Source organism: Nicotiana tabacum, chromosome 6 (assembly GCF_000715075.1).
Source record: "Nicotiana tabacum cultivar K326 chromosome 6, ASM71507v2, whole genome shotgun sequence".
NCBI lineage: Eukaryota > Viridiplantae > Streptophyta > Magnoliopsida > Solanales > Solanaceae > Nicotiana > Nicotiana tabacum.
The window spans coordinates 162,206,310-162,231,782 of NC_134085.1; the positions used below are offsets into that span (position 1 = coordinate 162,206,310).

At 37.3% G+C, this 25,473-nt stretch overlaps 1 protein-coding gene across 4 annotated transcripts; it reads right to left on the bottom strand.

The window, feature by feature from the left end:
- Positions 1–11,754: 11,754 nt before the first annotated feature.
- On the bottom strand, positions 11,755–20,733 carry LOC107830992 (plastid division protein CDP1, chloroplastic-like). 4 transcript variants are annotated; one of them, XR_012710888.1, is made up of 13 exons: positions 20,067–20,733; positions 17,996–18,109; positions 17,781–17,918; positions 17,334–17,438; positions 17,111–17,233; positions 16,299–16,667; positions 16,034–16,129; positions 15,833–15,949; positions 15,139–15,204; positions 14,277–15,059; positions 13,623–13,813; positions 12,072–12,249; positions 11,755–11,896 (listed from the first exon to the last, which is right to left on the bottom strand). XR_012710888.1 is itself a non-coding variant. In XM_016658707.2 (12 exons), exons 1-12 carry the CDS (start codon positions 20,373–20,375, stop codon positions 12,165–12,167), a joined length of 2,496 nt encoding a protein of 831 aa, XP_016514193.2. In that variant the 5' UTR covers positions 20,376–20,733; the 3' UTR covers positions 11,755–12,164. The 4 variants fall into 4 exon arrangements, 2 of the variants coding, with proteins under 2 accessions (XP_016514193.2, XP_016514192.2); XR_001658258.2 differs by having other exon boundaries at positions 14,277–15,062; XM_016658707.2 differs by having other exon boundaries at positions 11,755–12,249.
- Positions 20,734–25,473: the final 4,740 nt, after the last annotated feature.

Genomic DNA, 25,473 nt, shown 5'->3' on the forward strand with positions numbered 1-25,473 from the left:
AACAATATGACCCAAGAAAGCAACTGACCCCAACCAAAACTCGCACTTCGAAAACATAGCATACAACTGACTATCTCTCAAAGTATGAAGAACTACCCTTAGATGTTGCTCATGCTCCTCCCGACTGCGGAAATAAATCAAAATATCACCAATGAAGACTATCACGAACGAATCCAAGTAAGGCCCGAACACTCGGTTCATCAAATCCATAAAAGCTGCTGGGGCATTTGTCAACCCGAATAACATTACCAAGAACTCATAATGCTCGTACCGAGTGCGGAAAGCTATCTTAGGGACATCGGATGCCCTAATCCTCAACTGATGGTAGCCAAATCTCAATTCGATCTTCGAAAATACCTTGGCACCCTTAAGTTCATCAAAAAAATCATCAATCCTCGGCAATGGATACTTATTCTTGATTGTAACCTTGTTCAACTGCTGGTAATCTATACACATTCTCATCGATCCGTCCTTCTTTGCGATTTTTATCTAAACCTTGTGGACTGGTCTTCACATAATGTGTTAGCTGTGGGACTGGGGAGCTGTGTATATCTGTGATGCATCTCGTATTGGACTTGGTGCGGTGTTGATGTAGGATGGCAAGGTTATTGCATATGCTTCGCGTCAGTTGAAGATTCATGAGAAGAATTATCTAGTTCATGATCTGGAGTTAGCAGCCATTGTTCACACTTTGAAGATTTGGAGAAATATTTATATGGCGTGTCATGTGAGGTGTTCACGGATCACAAGAGTTTGCAATACTTGTTCAAGCAGAAGGAGCTAAATTTCAGGCAAAGAAGGTGGTTGGAGCTATTGAAGGATTATGATATCACCATCTTATATCATCTGGGAAAGGCCAATGTGGTAGTCGATACTTTGAGTAGGAAGTCAGCCAATATGGGCAGTCTTGCGTATATTCCGGTTGGTAAGAGACCGCTTGCTTTGGATGTTCAGGCTTTGGCCAATCAGTTCGTGAGGTTGGATGTTTCTGAGTCCAGCCGTATGTTAGCTTGCACAGACGCTCGTTCTTTTTTATTGGAGCATATCCGAGATCGGCAGTATGATGACCCTCATTTGTGTGTCATTAGAGACACGGTGCAAGGTGCCAAGCAGGTTACATTAGGAGATGATGGAGTTTTGAGGTTGCAGGGTCGAGTTTGTGTGCCTAATGTGGATGGACTTCGGTAGTTGATTTTAGAGGAGGCCCATAGTTCCTGGTACTCTATTCACCCGGTGCCGCTAAGATGTATCAGGATTTGTGATAGCATTATTGGTGGAGGAGAATGAAGAAGGACATTGTTGCATATGTGGCCCGGTGTTTGAATTGTCAGCAGGTTAAGTACGAGCATCAAAGGCCCAGTGGTTTATTCCAAAAGATTGAGATTCCTAAGTGGAAGTGGGAGCGTATCACTATGGACTTCATTGTTGGACTCCCATCGACTCAGAGGAAGTTCGATGTAGTGTGGGTTATTGTTAATAGACTGATCAAGTCAACACATTTCATTCCGGTGGCAGTCTCATATTCTTCCGAGAGGTTAGCGGAGATCTATATCCGGGAGATTGTTCATCTTCATGGTGTGCCCGTGTCTATCATTTCAGACCGGGGTACGCAGTTTACCTCACATTTCTGGAGAGCATTTCAGTGGGAGTTGGGCACACGGGTTGAGTTGAGCACAGTGTTTCATCCTCAGATGGACGGGCAGTCCGAGCGGACTATTCAGATTTTGGAGGATATGCTCTGAGCTTGTGTCATTGACTTTCTAGGCTCGTGGGATTAGTTTTTGCCTTTAGCAGAGTTTGCCTACAACAACAGCTACCAGTTGAGTATCCAGATGGCTCCTTATGAGGCTTTATATGGTAGGTAGTGTCGGTCATCGGTTGTTGGTTTGAGCCGGGAGAGGCTTAGTTGTTGGGTACGGATCTATTACAAGATGCATTGGACAAGGTCAAGATTATTCAGGATAGGCTTCGTACATCTCAGTCCAAGCAAAAGAGTTATGCCGACCGTAAGGTTCGTGATTTAGCATTCATGGTCGGTGAGCGGTTGTTGCTTCGGGTGTCGCCTATGAAGGGCGTGATGAAATTTGGGAAGAGGGGCAAGATTAGCCCGAGATTCATTGGCCCGTTTGAGATTCTTGATCGAGTGGGAAAGGTGGCTTACAGACTTGCATTGCCGCCAAGCTTATCAGATGTGCATCCAGTGTTTCATGTGTCCATGCTTCGAAAGTATCACGGCGATCCATCCCACGTGTTAGATTTCAGCACTGTCTAGTTGGACAAGGACTTGTCTTATGAGAAGGAGCCGGTATCTATTCTAGATAGGCAGGTTTGTTAGTTGAGATCGAAGCGTTTCCCTTCTGTTCGTGTTCAGTGGAGAGGACAACCTGCTGAGGCATCGACCTGGGAGTCCGAGTTCGATATGCGGAGCCGTTATCCCCATCTTATCCCCGACATAGGTACTTCCTTCTTATGTTTGTTCGAGGATGAACGGTTGTTTTAGAGGTGGATAATGTGAGGACCCAAAAGGTCATCACTTGTTTTAGAAATAAATTCTGTGTTTCGAGGCGTTAAAAACCTCTTTTTGTCTCACCTCAATTTGTGTGCGCAGTCCGAGCGCGTAGCCGGAAAGCCATTATGTGAAAATATATTAAAAATGATAAATTTTGCCTTTAAAATGAATTTAAGTTGACTTCAGTCAATATTTTGGGTAAACGGACCCAGGCTTGTGATTCAACGGTCCCGGAGGGTCCGTAGGAAAATATGGGACTTGGGCGTATGCCCAGAACCGAATTCCGAGGTCCCAAGCCTGAGAAATGAATTTTTAAAGAAAATTATTTTCTGGAATATATATAAGTTTTTGGAAATGAAATGTGTCTGGAATTTGATGGTATTGGGCCCGTATTTTGGTTCCAGAGCCCGGTACAAGTCTTGTATGTGATTTAAGTTGAGCCTGTAAAATTTGGTAAGAAACGGAGGTCATATGACGTGATTCGGAACCTTAGTTGTAAAATTGGAAACTTCGAAAGTTCTTGATATTTCTTTGATTTTGATGCTAAATTCATAGTTGTTGATGTTATTTTAGTAATTTGATTGCATGAGCAAGTCCATATGATGTTTTTAGGTTAGTGTGCATGTTTGGTTTGGAGCCCCGAGGGCTCGGGTGAGTTTTGGATAGGCCACGGAGTGAAATTTGGTCTTAGGAATTTCTGGTGTGTTGCAGGCCTAATTGCGAAGCTTAGCTCGCAAATGCGAGCAATGTGTCGCAAATGCAAATAGTGGCCTAGGCTGCCTTGGTCGCAAATGCGATGTATTTGTCGCAAATATGACATCGCAAATGCGAAGGCAGTATCGCAAATGCGAAGAGGACTGGATTCCTTAGGGTTCGCATTACCCCTGTTCGCAAATGCGAAGTTAGCAGTCTGAGGGGTTCACAATTGCGAACCCTGGTCGCAATTGCGACTGCAAAATCATAACTTAGCCGCATTTCAACCATTTTTCAAAACCTAAACACTCTTGGGTGATTTTTCAAAGACAAGTACTCTTCCAAATCGATTGTAAGTCATTTCTAACTTGTTTTTATTAATCTTTAATATATTTTCTCATGATTTCAACTCAAAATCAAAGGTTTTCATGGGGGGAAATTGGGTGTTTTGGTTAGAACCTAAGTTTTTCAAATTTTAGGGTTTTGAACCTCGATTTGAGGTCCGATTTCAAAATAAATTGTATATTTGGGTTCGTGGGGGAATGGGTAATCGGGTTTTGGTTCGAACCTCGGGTTTGACCATGTGGGCCTGGGGCAATTTTTGACTTTTTGGGAAAAACTTTAGAAAATCTATTTTCATGCATTGGAATTGATTCATTTAGCATTTATTGATATATTTAAGTAACTTGTGGCTAAATACGAGCGAATTAGTGGTGGAATTAAGAGGTAAAGCGATAGTTGAGACTTGAATTGTGTTCGTGACATCGAGGTAAGTATTTGGTCTAACCTTAGCTTGAGGGATTATGAGTTGTGTCTTATTTGTTATGTGTTAATTGTTGAGTACGACGTATAGGCATGGTAACGAGTATCTATATATTGGTGTCAAGCATCCCGTGAGTCTTATACTATGATTAATGTGACTCTGTTTGTATTGTTCATGCCTTATGTGATGATTTCTATTGTTGAGCAAAGCTTGTGGAAGTAATAGTGGTATTCGAATATTGAAGAGCGTTAGCTCAAGTTGTATGATGAATTGTGGAAGTATAATTGGCAATTGAACCTTACAGAGCATTGGCTCAAGTTGTGAAGTGAGCTGTGAAGTAAATATAAAAAAGAGAAGAGGATTATTATTGTCTCCCTTGCCGGGATGTTGTTGCTTTTAATGCTATCTCCCTTGACGGGATGTTGATGCTTTTGATATTGTTCCCTTGCCGGGATTTGACTGTTGAACTATTGTTCCCTTGTCGGAATTTTATTTATTTCCTTGCACTTATTGCTTGTGATTGTTGTTTGGGTAAGGAAGATTGTTAAAGCATGAATGGTGATGTCGTGCATTATTTTGGTCAGAGAGTGTTAAAGCACGAAGGGTGATGCCATGTATGATTTTGTGAGGAAGAGTATAAAAGCACGAAGGGTGATGCCGTGCCGCATGATGTACAATTCCGTGCTGATTATATTGATTTTATGGTAAGGACGAGAGTAAAAGCATGAAAGGTGATGCCGTGTAGATTATATTGATTCTTATGGTGAGACGAGAGTAAAAGCACGAAGGGTGATGCCATGCACATGTTGATTTTTTATTCTTGTTGATAATTGAGTTATGGTGTTCCTTATATTTAACTGATGTCCTTCTATTATCATTTGATGTTTCCCCGCAGCATGTTTCCCCCTCCCATCCTTAATTGTACATTCATGCTTTTATTTTCTGCTGTATATGATTTAACTGCACAAGTTTATTTGGTAATCTTGTCCTAGCCTCGTCACTACTTCACCGAGGTTAGGCTAGGCACTTACCAGCACATGGGTTTGGTTGTGCTGATACTACACTCTGCACTGTGTGCAGATCCCGGTACTGGAGCATACGGATCGTAGCTTTGGGTTGCAGCGTTCAGTCCAGTCGGAAATTCCGAGGTAGTCCTGCAGGCATCCGCAGGCCTTGGCGTCTTCTCCTATCCTTTTATTCTGTTTCTTTTATATATTTTAGAGATAGTGTTATAATAAATCTTTCGGACCTTTATTTGTAGTATTCCTATACAGTCTGTGAAGTTGTGACACCAGTCTTGGGTAGTTTATATATGTGTTGATATTAGCATCTTTATTAATATGATACGTTTCAATCTTCCGCTTATAATTTTCGTTGTTCATATAATGTTGGATCTTAATTGTTAAAGGATTAAAAATGGGAGAAAGGTAGATAATTCAAACGGTTTGCCTGCCTAGCTTTCACTAGTAGGCGCCATCACGACTCCCGAGTGTGGGAAATCCGGGTCGTGATAGCTATATTGCTACTACAAATACAATTCATTATTAATTTAGAGATTGATGGGGAAAGTGAAAGAATTTAAGCATTCGATAGATAAAAGACTATTCGAGGCGGTCGAAAGCTTTTTCTAAATCAATTTTCAGGATCATGCTAGCCCTTTTTCCTTTAATTTTCTTGAATTGATTAATCAATTCTTGGATAATGATCGTGTTATCATTGATCCTCCTGCCTTTGATAAAAATGGATTGGTATGGGCTAATCAGGTCATTTAGAAAGGGTTTCAATCTGTTTACAATTATTTTTGTCACCAATTTGTACACAGTTTTACAAAGACCAATAGGACGGAAATGTTTTTAACGGAAAAGGGCTTAAACTACTCCTGTCGTTTGCTAAATGGTTTATAAATACCCTCCGTCTATCTATCCGTCCAAAAAAATACACCACGTTAATTCTATTAATAAAATTACCCTGCAGCTAACGGCAGAACTGGTGGGCCTACAATTTAATAATGTGTCATTTTTCTACTGGGACACGTGGACGGGAACAAAAATGGATATTATTTCAACCTATTTATCTTATATGACCCAAGGTTTTATTATCTAGGTCATAAAATTACAACCCACCTAATTAACTGATCCTATAGAATCCGCAGTCATCTTCTCTCCTCCAAAATCTCTCCTTTACCCTGAACACAAATGTTCCTTTCCTACATAAAAACTTTATTTTCTTGTAACAGTCTCCAGCCCCCACTATCACTTTTTTCTCCCTTCTTTAGTCTCTTTCCTGTTCTCTGAATTGGAGCCTTGAATAATTCATGTAAATGAGAGTAAATTTTGTAAAAAGATAAGATTTTGATAAAAGGGGTTTAATTATAGCATAGTAAATTTGAGGTTTTTTTGTATTGCTTTAATGGTTGAAAACATTTATGATTGTGTAGCCACAAATCTTTTATGTACAGAAACAAAAAAGTCTTTGTTTTGATGATCTTGATTCTTTGACTATAAGTCAACAGAACATTGAAACTAACAGTAAAGACTTGAGCTTTAACAATGGTATATTAAATCAGAACCATTAATTGATTTGCCAAGTTTAAATGAAGAAAGCTTTGGTTTTATGGTGCAAAGGGAAATGGAGTTTTTGCCTATAACAAGAGGAGGAGAATGGTCATCTCTTGTTTCCAATTTTGGCAGATTATGAAAACAACTGGGTTGATCTTTTAATTTACTAATGCATTCTCTTTGATCTTGGGGCTGGGAATTGAGGATACTTGTGTATGATTTGATGCATTCGCTTCTTTTTTATGACATAGCATTATAATTTGCTTGTTGAGAGCAGTAGCTATGGTGATGGAGTGGCGGAGAGAGAGTTTGGGTGAAATCAAGAAGAAGATCGGGAAAATGGGGAAGCCATTGGGTCAGATTAGCTAAGTGGGTCAAAATAAAATTTATTTTTTATTTTAGTTAGAGATTGCCACGTGGCCCAGTAGAAAATGACACGTCATTAAATTATAGGCTCACCAGTTCTGTCGTTAGTCGTGGGGATAATTTTATTAATAGAATTAACGTGATGTATTTTTTTGGATGGATAGATGGACGGAGGGTATTTATAAACCATTTAACAAACGATAGGGGAAATTTTGGCCCTGTCTCATTTTTTAAATTATTGGCATTATGAATTTTTGGAATAAGACAGATGTAAGTGTTGTTGATACTTTCTGGTATGGAATTATTCCGGAAAATTTGGAGGCATAAGTTAATGACAGAGGGACCCACAACTTTCCAGTATTTTTGATAAAAAAAGGGTGAATCCCACTAGGTCCCGATGCTTTGAACGGTTTGAATGAGAAAATTGCTTTAGTGACTTCACACGGCATTAGGGGGCTGTCAAGACTTTTTAGGTCAATTTGTTTATAGCTAGTAGGGTCATGAAGGATACTAATCCAATTGGTGGAAGTGTGTGAAGTATTGAAGGAGTTTTGAAAGTGATTCTTTGTGTGTGATAAAATTTCGGATGGATCATTGATCCAATTTCCTGCATCATTTTTGAAGAAGTTAATTTTATTTTTCCTTTTGTTGTTAAAGGCAATGATATGGTGGAATCTAGTATTGGCATCGCCTTCTTGTAACCAAGAAATACGGGACTTTAGTTTCCAATAATCATTCTCTATTCTTAGGAAGTTATTGTACTCAATTTGTAAGGAATTTTCTAATTGTTGTAGGAAGGTGCTTGTATAATAGTGACTGAAATTTTGTATTCCTTTTAATCTGGCTAAGATTTTTTTTTTTTTTTTTTTGTAAAAGTCTCCAAAAGTTTCATCTTTCCAAACTTTAATATTATTAAGAAAAGAGTTTGCCGAGGTTAAGTAGTTATACTCAGTCCAACTGTTTTTTACTAGATTAATAAAGTCCAGGTGTCTACACCAGTATGTTTCAAGCCTAAAAGGTTTAGGCAGTAAGATATTAGGTCTAGGGATTATTTCAAGAAGCAAAGGGTTGTGGTCAGAGTGAATTTTTGGGAGGTGAGTGACTGAAGTATTTGGAAAATAACTAATCCACTCGTTGTTAGCTAGAATTTTATCAAGCCTTTCCATTATTAAGCCCTTCTTTGATTTTCTTCGATTAGTCCACGTATATTTAGAACCTTTAAATCCTAGATCAATCAGGTTACATTTGTTGATACAGTTCCAAAAGTATTTGGAACAGTTTCTATTCACTTGGTTACCCCCTAATTTTTCTGAAGAATCTAGAACACCGTTAAAGTCTCTTCCTACTAGCCAAGGCCCATAAAAATTAGCGTTCATATTAATAAGGTCACTCTACATTTGATTTCTAAGATTAATATTAGTACTAGCATAAATAGAGGTGAATAACCAAGTTTTTCGAGTAGGGATTACCTCAATTGTTGTACTGATTTCTTGATTCTTACGCACAAAACTATGGACATTGACCATATGGTGATCCCACAGAATAACCATGCCACCAGATAGCCCTTCTGCAGGAATCTCTATCATATCAGAGAATCCAAAGGGGTTTATAAGAGACATATCCATCCCAGTTTTCAACAGAGTGATCATGCATGGGCGATGCATATCGATCATTTCCCTTAGATTTAGCCTAAAAGTGTCATTATTTCCACCACGCACATTTCAGATGATGAACGAGATTGGCCTATTCATGTTGATTGTCCAGTTGTGAAGGTCTCCATTCTCCAACACTCTTGGTGCATGAACAGGGTTCCTCCTTTGAAAGGGAACTAGAATCATTGCATGTTGCCCTACTGATGGATCTGCTGGGGCCTTATGTCCATGGTGCACTTGTAGAGTGCTACTGGACAATTGAGCACTTGCCTCTGTTCCTGCATCTCCATGAAGATGAATACCTTTATCTCGTTGAGATTTGAATCGTCTATAGTTCTGGTAGTACGTTGATGGGTGGTTCCACTGCCTCCTCCATCATTTCCTCTTGATTTGGTGGGTTTGCTTGAGTTTGAGGTTGTGTTGGATTTTGATGGGGGGTGGCAGTAGTTGCATGGGGTGGTTGAGCTTGGGTTGCATGTACATCCAAAGGGGTAAAGATTGGGTTGGTGCTTGTCACTATTTCTAGTGTGAAGAAGGGTAGATCCATCACTGGATGGGTGTTCTGAATTGGAACAAAGTGAGGAGGCAGGTTCCATTCTCCCATCATCATTTGAGTGATGTTGGGATTTGAATTTGGAGCCACTAGGTGTAGAATGTTGTTCACCTAGCGTGACTCATGAAATTATTCATAGATATGCGAATGCCCTTCGAGATCAGTTAAGCTAGATAGTGGGAGTTTTGTAAAATTATCACCGTCTCCCTTCCATTCAACATTATGTTGAAGGATATGGCATGTCCCATTATCCCTAGTTCTACCCAAGACAGTGGTTGGTAGTTTGCTGGTAGTGGTGGTTGAATGAAGATCGTGGGGATATTTTGCATTTGAGGGTTGGGTGGAGCTTGGTTTGCCATGTTTTGGAGCCTAACCTCATACTCAATAGTCCGAAGTTTGAAAAGTTAAAGCTCAAATTCTCACCTTCTAGTCTGAAGCTGGATTCCATCAAAGTTTATTGTCGCATAGCACAACATCAGACCAAAAGGTTTGAATTTAGAAACATAAGAGTCACGATTTTTAACTTTACACATCTAAGGAAGCTAAATTTTAGAAACATTGTAAATTTTGAACATTCTTTAGATGGGGGTCCTAAGAATGACAATTTGTGCGCTCCAACCTAAAGGTGTTTACCGGACGGGCTGGATCGTTGTGGACATGGTAAAAACAGCCCGTCCGGTTAGTGGGGCAGGTTGATTAGTGGGCTCGGGGTTCCGGGCTGGTAGTGAGCTGAGATTTTTCGGGTTAAGTTGAGGTCGCCCGGGTTCGGGCTTATCGGGTCCGAATCGGGCCGGGTTAATTTTTTATTTTTTTAGTGTATTATGTTTCCTTATTCAATATAATTCATACTTAAATGTTTGCAAACTTTTAAATAATAAAAATAATTATTTGAAGGCATAAAATTAAACTTTTAAACTTTAAAGTTTGAATTGAATTTTAAAATTTAAAAACTGAAGTTAAGTGGCTACATAAAATTATTTAATAAGACCAATATGGCAATATGTAAGGATCAAACTTCATAGTTTTTCGTTTCATATTTTCATTACGTAACAATACTTCAAATTAACTTGTCTAATAAACTAACACATTAACCTTAAATAAGTCTAATAAATTCAAAATAACACAAATTGTCTCAAATCAACTTAAATACGAATTTCTGGAGGACGCTCAAGATAACCCTTGATATGTCTCCTTAAACCAGTTGTTCCCTCCCACTTTCGGCAAACATTAATGACTCGACCACAGTTCTTGTACTCTACTTTGCGAACTTCTTCATTTTCTTCTACCACCTCAAAGTGTTCCCCAAACATGTAAATGCACTCTAGAAGCACGGACCATGATTTAACTTAAACCTAACAAAATGGTAACCACACTTCCCTTAATAGTTGTAATTTTGTAGTGGCTACCTTAAATAAGTGATAAAACTTGAAATTTTAATTAATTGAGAACTTGAGAGCAATAAACAATTTAATAATCAAGAGGAAACTGAGAGAGAATTAGAGTAGAAGAAAAGAGTAAGTTGTGAGAAAAATTGAAGAAGATGGAGGCTATTTATAGTTTTTAAAAAGCTAAAAATATAATTTATTATTTATTAGGGATGGGAGGGGAGGGCTATTTTAGTAAGGGGAAGGTCGAAATGGCTAAAAGTACAAAAAATGGTTGTTGCCCGATGGTCATTTTTTATTTTGACTGTTGGCAACGGTCAAAAAAATAATAAAAATAATATTCTCACTGGGTTGGACCGGGCTGGAACCCGGTAAAAATTCGTGAATGGGTTACCGGGCTAGCCGGATTCCGGTGCACCGGTAGCCAAAAATGGCCCGACCCCGTCCAGCACAACCCCTACCCACCCGTCCCATCCCTTACCGGACCGGGCTGAACCGGGTCGAACGGGATTGTCAGTTGGCTAGCCCGGCCCGTTTAACTCCCTTACTCCAACCGTAGAAATTTGTAATGTGTAGACTGCGGCACCAAATCTCCAAACTCCAACTAGTAGTATATGAGGCGGTATGGTGGGTTTGTCCAATATTCTCGTTGCAGGTAGTGTATGCCGAACCGGTCTTAAACCTTTTTGATAATTCAAATTAATTTGATTGCGTATTACACTAAAGGCACTGTCTTCACAATGGCTTATTAATGTCCAATGTAAGGCATGAAGGAACCTCAAAACTGAATGATGGACCAATGTTCTGATCGCGTAGGGCCTTGTGAGCCTAAACATTTTCTTTTTGGCTATTACATAGTAATAATCATTTTCACCTTTACTGAAATAGTAGAACAGAAGTATCCAACATATTTTCTCCAAAAAAAAAAAAAATCAAATGGAAACCGAAGTAATAAAGTAGTGGGAGTATTTTGCTCTATTTTTTGTCATTACATTTTAACAAGTGTGAAATGCTGAATATGCTTTAAGAAAGCAGAACATGCAAATTGTGTTGGACATTTATCCTAAGATTTTCTTTCCAGAAGTACTTTCTACACCCTACATTTCGGAGGCCATCACAACTTCTGCAGATTAGGGACCAGACGATTGATGTTTAACAGAGAACTACCTTATCTTTTCTGGCCTTTGAAGTCAAGGCGGGTTAGTCAGGAACGTCTACCAGAACTGGAGCAGTATAATTTATAACAATTCCAAAAGTTCAACAACAGATAAAGTAGAAATGAATAAGCTGATGTTTGCTCAAATTCTCTTATCAAGTACATACACCGTAACACAATCATAAAGGGAATGGATACTGCCAACAAATTTCATCGGACCCCTTTAAGAACAGATTTTGCATTCATAGTCTAATTACCTGGCTACAATAGATTAGACACTCCCTTCAGCAATTAAAAAATATTAGACGAAAATAAAAAAACTAAAAAAGAATACAGCTACTAATGCTGCCAGAAATTGCCTGTGAAAATTGACAAGGATAAAATAAAAGGGTATTATTTTAAAGAGGAAGGTAAATGAAACAGAACAGAGCACTACCTCCTTGAACTGCAGTCAATGTCAGCTAGAAAATCTCATATACAGGTAACTGTGGTTTATATACTGAGAGTTCTACTCTCGCTATGCTAGAAGTCATGACTCTGTTAGAATATCTCCTTCACTAAACCTCCAAGAACCATCATCTTGCCTCTTCAGAACATAACGAATCTTGTAAGTGCTGCAAGATGATAACCAAGGAACTTTAAGTTGTTTTATATGAAAACAAACACGGCTCTGTTGTGGGACTAGAAGGAGGTTGGAACTCTTAATTCATGAAGAAATAATTTGAGGAGATGCTGTCAAAATTCAAATAACCCTCTAGAAGATGCTATAGTAGAAATGCTACATCTAACATGCAACTGAAGTGATCAACAAATCCTCAAGTTAGTGATCAGACTTGCATGGAAAGTTGAATGCCCAATCTCACACTCCATAAAGCGCTCAAGTAAATTATATGTGAAAAGAAAAAATGAATTCAGCACCTGAAACATTTGGATAATACTTGAACAATATTGTGATTTATTTCTTTAGTGATACTATAATGTGTCGCTCTAAAAGTATGATCAATTATCTCAACTGAGACACATGTAATGCAATTTCAGACTTCAAATTACAACTTAACACCAAGTTAGTCCTTGTCTTCTTTCACTAGACATGCTTAACCTTCAACTCCTCAGAGATGAGCCAAACTAATCCTTAGACTAACAGAACAACCACGTGGAATAGAAATCTAAAACCTCAATGCTTCCCGCAACCTTGACTGAAATTGAACCCCCTCCACATCCTACGTCAGTACCATCTTGTCATTATTTTTTTTTTAATGAAGGTTGTCATTAATTCTTCTAAAGCGCCCCACCCACTCACCACCACCATGCGCACAATGAACAAACTTTCGGCACCAGAATTTAAGTCGAACAGAACATTGACAGCTCGACCAGCATTGTTTATCCCCAGCCCCCTTCATTGCTATTATGCACATACTTCCTCAAACATTGCACCCTACCCACCAACTCTCCCCCATATCTTACAGCTTGCACCAACTTCTCAAATTAACCACCCCCTCCTCCTCTAGGAAAACATCCTGTGTGCCACCAAGTGAGAGGATGACAACGTAAGGATTTGTGGAGGGTATGGGCTACACGAATATGAGAGTATAAGCGAAAAAGAGCAACAGAAGGCTGGAAGAATGAAGAGTCAAATGTTGAGCACAAACAAACTAAAATCAGAATTTGCCAAGATCTTAGGGACAATAAATGAATAATCTCACTTGTTTAATCATGTCTCAGTTCTCAAAAGAACATCTTTTTTCACTCAAAAAAATCAAATCTCTAATCAGAGCCACAGAATATCTAGCGGACATAAAGATAATAAGAACATTAGGCACCTAGCGTATTCACTTCTCGTTTCCCTTTTTCCTTCTCTTTTGGGCTTCGTCCTTTTTTTTTTGGGGGGGGGGGGGATACGAGCAGGCATGTCATATCAGGATCCAAAAAGAAAGAAAACATAGTCAAAATGATGTACTCAAGCAATTTTTCAGCAATATCTACTTACCTGTAATAATTTGGGTTCTTAAGCTGTGATTCATCCACAAGTTCAGCTGCTTCCTCCAGGATAGCCTCTATTTCTGCCATCTCCTGACCAGTCCCATCAGTCAAAATCTCTGCTCGTAAAACTGACAGTTGAAGCAAAACAAATCTCCAGAAACATGATGTAGTTTTTGCCGCTTCAGACAAGCCTTGCCACTGTTAATACAATTAGAAAGAACAGAAATCAGCAGGAGGCACTTAAGTGGGGAAAGCATTGGTTTAAGTTTTTGGCATTCTGTGGAAGAAATGAGGTCCAACCTTGCTCCAGAATCACAACATATTAAAGAGGACTTACTTCACTAGTTCATCGTAACAACTCTGTAGATGCATAAATTAAACTGTTCACTGAATTCACATAACCAATTTTAACCCGTTTAGCCCAGCTATCTCAATATGAGCTGAGCTGATAAGAGAATTTTGTTTGACAATCTGAAAAGTAATGTTTTAATTTTTTTAAGGTCCAATCTTTGGCATAGTGCCATAACGTAAAAGTGAACATGTACTCTTTATTGCATGCAAATGGTTACACATATATGTTAGGGAAATAATTGATGACGAACACCACAATTTCTAGGAATATCAAGAGGCACATCACGTGTTAATAACCAATGCAGCTAACCTGAACAAGCATTGGTTCATCAAGAACATCAAAGAGACCATCAATATTATGGTCAGGTCCTAGTGCTTCTGCCTTAATGGTTTGCCATTTCTTAACAAGGGTCTCAGCTTCTTCTATAGGCATTGGCGTTTTGTAAGCTGCTGTTGTGGAAGGTGATAGACCAGCAGCAGCGAAAGAATTTTGCAGACCAGAAGCTTGTGGGTGCCGCCCTATCTGCATTATGAATTCTGGAAGCATCTTCCTCAACTTACCAATGATGCCACTTCTCTTATTACTTGCACGCCTATAACTAGGATCTTGAGGAAAATCCATTGTCGAGGAGCGGGAGCTTGTCATCCTTGGTGAGTTTAGCCACCACGCTGATCCATTTTTCATTCTCCACAACTGTGTGTTCATTAGCCTGAGGGAAACAAAGATGACGCATCCAACTGACACCACAAACATTATCTTCTCAACTATGCCATTCAGGCCCAACCAAATTTCCCAAACCTTACGTCCAGCACCCAAATTTCTTTTCAGCTGAACAGATGGCATCCCAGCAGCATTACCCACATTGACCTTGTCCACAGTTAAATGAGCTTGTAAATTATGTGGAGTTAACTGCTGTACAGCTGACCCAAGATGTCGTGAAGTATCACCATAAGAAAGTGGTTCATCTAAAGCTCTCTGGTCCCGTGGAATAGCAGGTGCGATTGTTCTGTGACTAATATGAGATGTGGTATGCAAACCTCTTCTGTTTTCCCTGCTCGTAAAAGGTCGTTTTTCACCGCGAAAGAAGTTTACCTGCTGCAAAGCTTTAGGGTTAGTTTAGCTCTCTACAATAAGGTACTTTTCTGATCAAACTTTTCATAACAAGACTCACTAATGACGGAGAACAATCCCGCGTATCCGGGAACAAGCCAAGCACAGCATCCTTCACCCAGGTTTCCTGGAAATCCACAAGTTGTTCTAATGAGAAACTTTTGACTTCAGCTCAACTCAACAAAAGCATTATTCCCAGACAGAAATGTCACCCTTAGATAAAATAATGCGGATTAAGCTTTCAAGGACTAGCAGAAGAAAGAACAATAAAGAAAGGGATCAAAATAGGTAAAAGACTATATAAATATATATAACACCCAGAGTTTCACCAAAATTTAGAAAGAGATCAAATCAAGGTCAAATGAAAGATGATCCATTTAACATGACTTGCACTGACTTGGTAAGTGTCGTATGGCAAAAAACTTAATAGTGTGCCTTCCAATCAGAACTGACTTTTCTGAAGGGAAAAATAGAAAATAGTTTTGCTTTTATTCAGTAGCTGTGGTTAGGATATCCTAGTTTCGTTTACATAAAGGTGGACTCTGCGAAATAGCAACAAAATGTGGACAACAACTCAGCAAATATAAATTGGTGCTAAGGAGTTGGGGGCTTGGATAACTGCATTACATTCTAAAAGAGAAAGAAGTTATGAGACACCGAGAAAGATAAAATGAAATTTGCAGAAGCAGACAACAGCCTTTATGAACCACATACAGTTTCAGAGTCTGATTAATAGCATGTAAAGCATTACACACCAGCGGTTTTGATACAGTAGAAGCATCTTTTTCTTTGACTGATGCTAATTTACGTGAAACTGGATCTGAGTTCAGCTCAAGCTGATGAAGCTTTTCAGATGCTGCAGCCTCATCACCCTGTATTAACAGAATTTACTTTCTCCATAAACAATCAACAGAGAGGAAATACATAGCCAATGAAAAAGGAAATTACAGATTTACCTGCCCAAGAAGGAACAACAAGAAGGCTTCCTCAAATTTCAAATCAACTCCTTCTGAAGCAATCAAACACTCACAAATTATTTTGGATTTGTTAATCTGCAATAACCAATTGAAATTTTTTGTCAACATGTAACTGCATTCGGCGTCCTAACATTTCCAGGTAAAGTTGATGCAATTCAACCTAAAATTTAACAGAGTAAAAGTACTTTATAGCACTCAGGAAGTGAAAATCATAGCACAAAAAACAGACCAAAATCGTAATTACCAGGTCAATCTGCTTGCTGGAAAATCCTAGTGCAATATGAGCTAATAAAACCATGTAGAAACAGTTGAAATCAATTACAACTCTTTGGTTTTGTGACTCAATGGACTTTTTGTTCTTCCTTGTGAGAGCTAAATTGTGCCATTGAAGGAGTTCAACAATCTCCGAAGCCATAAGCTTGTTGAGTGCTTGATTCAAGAAGCATTGCCAATCCTGGACTTGGCAGGAAGCTTCTACATCAAGGCCCTGTCTGAGCAATTCGCGTAATGCTGCAATAGCCCCTAACCTCCGTTCAGCATTTTCAGGTGTACGTGGCATGCCTAATAACTCCAAGGTGCAGGCAGGGGCAAGTTCTTCCAAAGATTCTTCTATCTAAGGGAAAGGTTAAACATATATTTATGAGAACAAATAATACATCACAAAGTATTTGCACTAAATGCAGCAGAGACTAAAACCAGCTAAAAATCTCCATTTATAGCCATAACATCTTAGCTACTCACTTATATAGAGAAGAACAATCTAGATCTAACTCATGCTAAATTTTTAAGTTCTTTCTGTTTTTAGACTATTACAATCAGTTTCAGAATGAACATAAGGTAAAGAATATATCCGTGATGAGATGGATGCAGTATAATTGATACAAACTATTTATATAGCACAGTGTCAAATATCTAACACTAGGTTCTCATCTTGTTCGACTTATAAACTATGCCACTTATATGTAAAATGACAAATGAGATGAAAAATAAACATAATTTATAGCCTTCGTAAAACAAACTCTTGATATAAGAGAATAGAACTAAAACGAGACTAACCTGGGATAACAATGTCATCTTCCCTAGAGAAACTTTGCTCCTTAGAAGACACTGGGCACGAGCAAGAGCTTCAAACCCTTGTGAAATTTTGTTCTTCTCAAATCCAACTTTTGCAATGGCACACTTCAAGAAAGCACATATAATAAGAAACCCAAGCATAACAAAACTGCCAAGTAAAAGGAAGCACGGAGTTATGACAACGTATTTTCTCTATTTGCCTAACCTCAGCAAGTGCCATGGACAAAAGTATATCATGAACATAAGGCTTAGAGTCTGGATGTTGAAGAGCTTTTTGTCCAATATTTAGCACAAGCTTCTCTTCCCCGACCTGAATGAATATTGTTAATATGTTTAATAATACTTTTGCACCAAAGTTGCAAAGAAAGTAAGCTGCTAGTTCAATCTACGAAAGTATTATAAATCTGATAGAGCAGGGTATGATGTAGTATGTACACTGAGAAAAAGCTAAACAGAAAAGAAAAGGGAAAGGCATTGGTTCATGGATACAAGTTTTTTTGTTTTTTTGGATAAAGTTCAGGGTTACGAACCTAATTTGGTTGGTAACTTCATCTGCCCTGCTCAGTTCTTATATGTGTTAATAATACATTACCTAATGATTCTATTTACTTTGCAACTTTTCCAAGAAATGCAATAACATATTGTATACTACCTCTTGAAGAAGACAAAGAGCACTAGGTAACCAAGCCCATGGTATTCTAAGAGAAGACCTGGGTGGAACCTTTTCTTTTATACTTCCAGCATATTCTGGCTCAAACAACAGCTTATCCCTTACATCCACTAAAAGATTCTGAAAACAAGTAGCCAAGCATGAGAATAAAGACAAGCTTTAGAAGATAGTAGAATATGTTGAGTTTCGGCAACTACCTGACGGGAAACAACAGCATCCATGGTATAACCATCTTCGATCTCAGCATTCTTCAGATGCATTACCGCCTTGACAATTTCATCCTTCTCAGCTCGATCTGAGACACCGAGGATCTGCAAATTTACAAGATAAGTTGGATCAGTTCTTTGGGGGGGGGCTCAGTTCCTCCCCTTACCTCCCGCTTTAGTAGTTAGTACCACTTTCTCGCCCAAATCAACTTTGCTAGACTTAGAACACAACAAGATATTCCCACTTGAAAGCGCTTACCCAGTAAAGAATGGCAAGTTAAAATGTATGATCAAGGAAATAGGTTATCTTTATTTAAAATGAATCACCAAGAAGGTTCAGAAAGGACCCATGCTCCTTTCACTAACACAAGGAGTTTTTTTTTTCAATCACAAGGATTTCATGAAGTCACAGAATGTCCATATCATTTACATAATTCATCTTATATTTGTATTGAGTACAGTCTTGATTTTTCCTTCAACAAGACTTTGAAATCTTTCAAAGCACTGTTCTTGCCTGCATAATTATGGGAGGTATGGAATGAGAAATAGCTAATAGTGAACCACTCTTGCTCTATCTGATTATTATTGTCTATGCTGACTCTGGAATAGCCAAACTAGACTTTCGTCAAACCCCTTCTTTAATACATTTATGCAGTGTTTGGGTATTATAAGAAACTAAGGGCCACATGGCCACTGGGTTTAAAATGTTAAACAAAAGCAAATTACATCACTATTTCTAACTCATAATTAGAATTCAGAATGAAAAACTTGGGTTCCCCAATATTAGTGATGCAAGGAAAGTAAAGTGGTTTGAAGTCAACTACTAAAGAATGTGGAACACAACTTCGTGATGGGCAAGTTGAAGCCATGGCTTGGACAACAACAACTATCCTCGGTTCCAAACTAGTTAGGGTCAAGGATATGAATCCTCTATATCATTAAGGTTTATTTGGTCATGTTTCACTCATCTACTCAAGACAAATTAGCTTCTGAATATCTCGTACTTATCCTATACTAATGCACAAAACCTTAAGTAAACAAAGATACTCCTAACAATCACCTAACCTACTTAATCAAAACAATCACCGGACATGTATAAAAGTATCAACAACATCTAAACCTTAAACCCCACTAATTTGTATCACTTACATGGAACATTTACTTAGATTGTCTTTCGTTCTTTGCTAAGTCCATACAGAATTTGAGAAATTATCTTTACATTGAGACAACTTTACCTCCGCCAAATTTTAGGCTTATCTGATCCTCTTTTGATACCATCAACCATCATAGTGTCAACCTACGAACCGATGCATTTTGGAGGTCTATATAAGGGATGACCTGATAATCTCAAGCGATCTTCTCTTGTTTTATTCTCTATGTATGTAACTTGCATCTTCCGACGGATACGTTCATTTCAGAGCTTGTCTAATTTTGTATGACACCACATGCATCTTAACAATCGTATTTCTACAACACTAATCTTGTGAATATGTTGGACCCTAGAGGACCAAGATTCATTCTCATATAACATTGTTGAGTCTGTGACCATCCTACAGTACTGACCATCACATTGTTAGGTATCTTCCAGTCGCATAGCAATACTTAATTACAACCATCCTTTTTTAGTTTATGTAATCAAGTTGCGAGACAACTCATTCGAATTTGCTCACAAGTATCCACCAAGCAACTTGCCAAATGTGAATAGAAAAAATTCAAGACATTGTTTTTTTATACAAACACAGGTTTATATATTGTGCTCTACTCATCAATGAGATATCCATATTGTTTCTCTGAGATGGAAGTAATTGAACATTATCTAGTTTGCACCTGGTATCTCCTGTCAATTAGTATTTGTATGAGACACATATGAAGTATAGCTTCCATTTGTTCCTAACAATGCAATTTGCCTAATATCTCGGCTTATGCTTTTTTCTTCAGGAATCTTGAATACGACACGAGTGGAGCACATTAATTCATCACAATATCATTTAAGACCATATCAAAAAAATGAAGCAGACAAGTCAAAGTCATTTTGCTATTATAATGCAACTAAATGAGGCACCTGGTAACAAGTGACTGGGATTTCGATTGACGGAGCTGTTGGATTCTGAGCGTTAGCATTACTCCTGTCCACCGGGCTGCTTTCCAGAACGCGAGTATCAACGGCATACAATTTCCACCGACGAATAACTCTTTTCCTCGAACCGTACCGGCTAACCGTAACCCTAGCTCTGAATTTCCCCCATTTCTTATCGCTTTTGCTTCTGATTGGCAAATCTATACCAGCATTGTACAAACACACTTTGTCTAGGTCATTCTCAATGTAGCAAAAGTGAAGTGCACTTGGCACTTGATGAAATACTGCCGTCATATATAATAATATTATATTGTTCTGTTCAATTCTTGCTCGCCCATAAAATCAACACTGTAACAACCTCGACATTTTCACTTAGATACATTACAGTGAATGTTTTCTTTCTTCTGCAGTTCAGCTTGCTGAGACGCAAATTGAGTTATATACCTTGCAGTATTTGGAATGAAGGAATCTTTCGATTACCGTTGCTTTAGTGCTTTTTCCCTTTTTTGTGATTAACGTGTGAAGATTTTGGTATAAGAAGATGAAAAGGGAAAAGAAATTATTAATGGAAAAGAATCTGACACTGGTGTTTATCTGATTCCAAGTTTGTAACCATTTTAAAAAAATTGGCCCAATGGGAAGGGAGAATGGCACAAATTTGTAACCATTTTTTATTATTTAATCGGGTAAAAAAGTCCTGAAAAAATAACCTTGCCATAATTTTGGGAAAAATAGCCTCGCATTCTCAAGAATTTATATAGTGATCACAAGGATTTGTCATAAAATATGACAATCGCCATAAATTTTTATATTGTGATCATTATTTGCAAAAAGACATGGCAATTACAAAAAAATTTAGAGTGATTGTCATAATTTTGTAAAAATATAGTGACCGTAAAAAAATTTCATACGATGATCATCAGGATTTACCACAAAATATGACAATCGTTAAAAAATTCATATGGAAAAAATTATTGCAATGTACTTCACAACTCTAGCATGGACTATAAAATAGTGTCAGCAAAGTTATTTTACTAGAATTTTCTTAACGGGATTAGAATATAAATAGTGATTCTAGAAAGTTCCATCCAACTAATTTTGGCTCATGCTTTCAAAGAAGAACTTTCATTGGATGTCCTTTCTTAAGAGTTGGTGTTTAACTTTTGCTTCCTATTTTCAATAAAATTAGAAATCATAGATATTTGCCATATCTTTTCATCCTCCTCCTCATTCTTGTTCTTCTTTTCCTCCCTCCTCCTCCTTCACTATTTTAAATATACTCAAAAAACTAAAGATTCCATTGCTTATTTGTGTTTGGTTTGGTTGAAGCAGCATGAATAATACTTTTGTTGGAGTTTGTTGGGCTTGATGGTTGAAGGAGACAAAGTTTGTCTACTGGTTTTTGAAGGTCTTGGTTGAATTTAACCAATGAAAACTCTGAACAATTTGAAACAAAATTGTTATATGTTATAAAATAAAGTCTGTAAAGTAAAAATAAGTATAGAAAGAAACTGATATATTATTCGAATTCAAACTGATGTACATAATGAACTGAAATCTCTTCTATTTATAGAAGAAAGGAAGCTGCTGTATAAGCTGCTACTACAAGCTGCTGTGTAAGCTGTTACTACAAGTTGCTGTGTAAGTTGTTACGCAAGTTGCTGTGTAAGCTGCTACTGCAAGCTGCTGTGTAAGCTGCTACTGCAAGTTGCTGTGTAAGCTGCTACGCAAGCTGTTGTGTAAGTTGCTACTGCAAGCTGTTGTGTAAGCTGTTACTGGAAGCTATTGTGTAAGCTGCTACTATACCAGATATGGATAATCTTCTACTGAGAGCAATGTTTATCCATAACGGAGTACTGAATGGATAAGTTTATTATACCTGGTATGGATAATCTTCTCCTTAGGGTAATGTTTATCCATAATCGGGTACCGAAGTGATAAACTTCTTCAGGAAGTTTATTTCCAATATAGTACTAAATGAATAAACATATTTACGGTGGAGTCCCATATGGATAAGCTTCTTCAGGAAGATTATTTACAACGGGGTACTAAATGAACATCCATAATATAATATATTTATAACACTCCCCCTTGGATGTTCATTAAAAGATAATGTGTCTCATTAAAACCTTACTAGGAAAACCACGTGGGAAAAAATCCTAGTGAAGGAAAAAAAGTACACATATTTAGTAATACGCATTGCTAGGTGCCTCATTAAAACCCATATAAGGAAAATCCCATGGGAAAAAACCTTAGTAAGGGAAAAAGAGTGTATCGTGTATTTTACTCCCCCTGATGAAAACCTTGTTTCAAATATTTGAGTCTCCGCATTCCAATCTTGTATACCATCTTCTCAAAAGTTGAAGTTGGCAAAGATTTAGTGAATAAATCTGTTGGATTATCACTTGAACGGATTTGTTGCACATCAATGTCACCACTTTTCTGAAGATCGTGTGTGTAGAATAATTATGGGGAAATGTTCTTCGTTCTATCTACTTTTATAAATCCTCCATTTAATAGTGCTATGCATGAAACATTGTCTTCGTATAATATTGTGGATCTTTTATCACATTCCAACCCACATGTTTCTCGAATGAATCACTGATCTCAATCATATGTACTCCCTGCTTGCCGGTTTGAAATCGAGCTTTTTGGGTATCGGATAAATAACCTGCATCTGCATTACCAATACGATCTGCACCACTTTTGTTAGCATTAGCAAGATAAATAAGTGCACCATCTACATCGAGATAGAGTATTTCAGGACCAAGGAGCTCTCCATCCTCTTCTAGAGGTTGGAACGGATCCTTATTCACTTCAAGTGAATGAATATTCATTGGTGTACTTAATGGGTACACTTTGTCCATGTAAAAGTATTTTTAAGACCCTCTTGGAGCTCTTCCGAAGTTCCAATAAGATTTATGTCACCAACATAAACAGTAAGTGTAACAAATTTTGATGACATTTTCTTTATAAAAATACATAGACAAATAACATAATTTATGTAACTTTCTTTCAGCAAATATTTACTGAGGCGATTATACCACACGCGCACAGATTGCTTTAAACCGTACAAAGATCTTTATAATTTGATCGAGTACATTTTTCAAGACTTTGAATTATATGCTTCGGGCATTTTCAATCCTTCAAGGATCTTCATATAGATTTAGTCAAATAAGTCATATAGGTTAAGACTTGTATCTAAATAGTATGACATCTTCAAGTGTCTGGACTGCTAGTCCGATCCTCGCAATCGTTTACAATATTGTGCACTATATTGTATTAAATATATCGTCGACGATCATTTTGTGTCAGTTCCGAAGCGACATAACTTGTGGAGATCTCATCACTTTCTTTATTTTCAGGTACCTGAATTTTTTCGGGAGTTTCATGAAATGTTATGTCGTGGGCTCTTCTAGAGCTTATTTCCTCCTCATTATGATCATTTTGATCATTAGCTCCTACTATTTTAGGATTGTTACCTTTGGAACCGATTGGTCTACCACGCTTCATGCGTACAGTAGACTCTATCCTTCAGGGACTTTAATTTTAATAGGAGCATTTGCAGCTGAAATATGATATTTAATTTTGGATCAGCAAATGCTTCTGGCATTCGACTTGAATTATCTTCTAAGTGAGGATCATGATAATTCGATTCATATAGCATATTTCTCAACTGTTTATTCCATCCCCCAAATGTTAGAAAAACTAACATATATCCCCAATCATCTTTGGGGAACATATCTTTGTGTATTATGATAGAGAAATTAATCATATACCACACAACAAAAGATAGTAAAAATATTTGGTTTCTGATCCGAAACCAATTGTGAAGGGAGGACTTATCATATATTGTTGATCTAATGCATACAAGTGTTGCTATATGCAATTTAGAAAATCTTAGACCAACATATGAAGCTTTGTTCTCATAAGCAATGGTTTAGCCATTAATAGGAGGTATTCAATGCTAAACCAACTTAGATATAAACCATCATTATCAAGATGAACTGTTTTGATTTCATAATCTGAAAATTATGCTCTTAATCGAGAAAAACAATTCCAAATGTCAAATTGCAGGTTGACAATAATTACACATGTAACCATCTCATATATGCACCTATAAGTGGTTCACATGATAGGTGAACGGGCCCATATTCACCTTTTATATATTTCAGAATCAGGGGTCTTAGTCCCAACTTTAGCTGGTATAATCAATTCATTATGAGAACAAGCAACACATGAGAATTCCTGAAGAATCTTCTAGTTCTTTAGTATATGCTTATCTGAATTCTCAAATAGCTCATTTAAAAATGGCAAATGAAAACTTCAAGTTTATCATGTCATGTGTTATCTCTTAATAAACTTCTGGTTTACTATGGTGTAAATTTTTGCATTAGTAAACTTCTGATTTACTATGACTGTTTTTGCATTAGTAAACTTCTGGTTTACTCTGATACATGATATAGTACAAAATTGAAGAATAAGGCGGGTAACTTCTCACATACATATTATTTTACCCCATAAGATTGTGGAAACATAAAGATTTGTAATCTTCCAATCATTTGTAGTCTCAATATGATAGTCATTTGTATTAGTAAACTTCAGGTTTACTACAACATATGTTTGACCATAATCATATAATATGAATGACATATTTGTATATAAACTCTTCGAGAGCCTTCATTTATTATCCACAATTTAATATTTATCAGACACTACTGGTGTCATATGTCTTCTAGACAGACAGTTAGCTCTTCAGGAGTTGTTGATATATTTTGTACTATCAAATATTGCTCAGACACTTCTGGTATCATGAGAGAAATTCTTAATAAAATGAACATTATAAAGACATTATAAATTTATAAATGTAAGAAATTAAAAATTTCAGTATTTTTACCACCAACTTTGTGATAAATATTTCCTTCAGGGAGAAACGCCATTAACATCTTAATATTTTATATCAAAGCGACAACCACATAATCATTACATCCTTCAGGGAAAGATACATGAGTTGTTATTTCCTTTGAGGAACTCGATAACTAACCATAAAATATTAATGTGGGTGTAGTAAAAAGCATTCTACAAGAATGTTTTTTGCCTTAGAATGATATTTAATAAAATTATTCAAGATATTTTACGTACAACGGGTACGTGCGGTAATGATCTTTATGCCACAAAAACAAAATTTATATCCTTTGTTATTCTACCTCTTCAGGAGGTGAGTTGTGGTATTTCTTCATTCACTCCAGGGAATGAAAATGTGTTTCAAATTTAACTTTGAATAGCTTATTATTTTGTTTAAGCACAGAAAGATACAGTTTCATAATATTTTCCTGCTTCAAGAGAAAATTTCAATTGTGTTACTTCTTCAGGAGCAAATTTAAAATACGAA

What these genes read in the sequence shown, in the direction of transcription:
- LOC107830992 (XM_016658706.2), bottom strand. Translation starts at nt 20,375, where the DNA reads ATGACGGCAGTATTTCATCAAGTGCCAAGTGCACTTCACTTTTGCTAC. An exon ending in ATGCTGTTGTTTCCCGTCAG is followed by an intron (nt 17,919 to 17,995) that starts GTAGTTGCCGAA and finishes ACTTGTTTTCAG; the next exon opens with AATCTTTTAGTGGATGTAAG. An exon ending in TGTTGTTCCTTCTTGGGCAG is followed by an intron (nt 15,950 to 16,033) that starts GTAAATCTGTAA and finishes CTGTTAATACAG; the next exon opens with GGTGATGAGGCTGCAGCATC.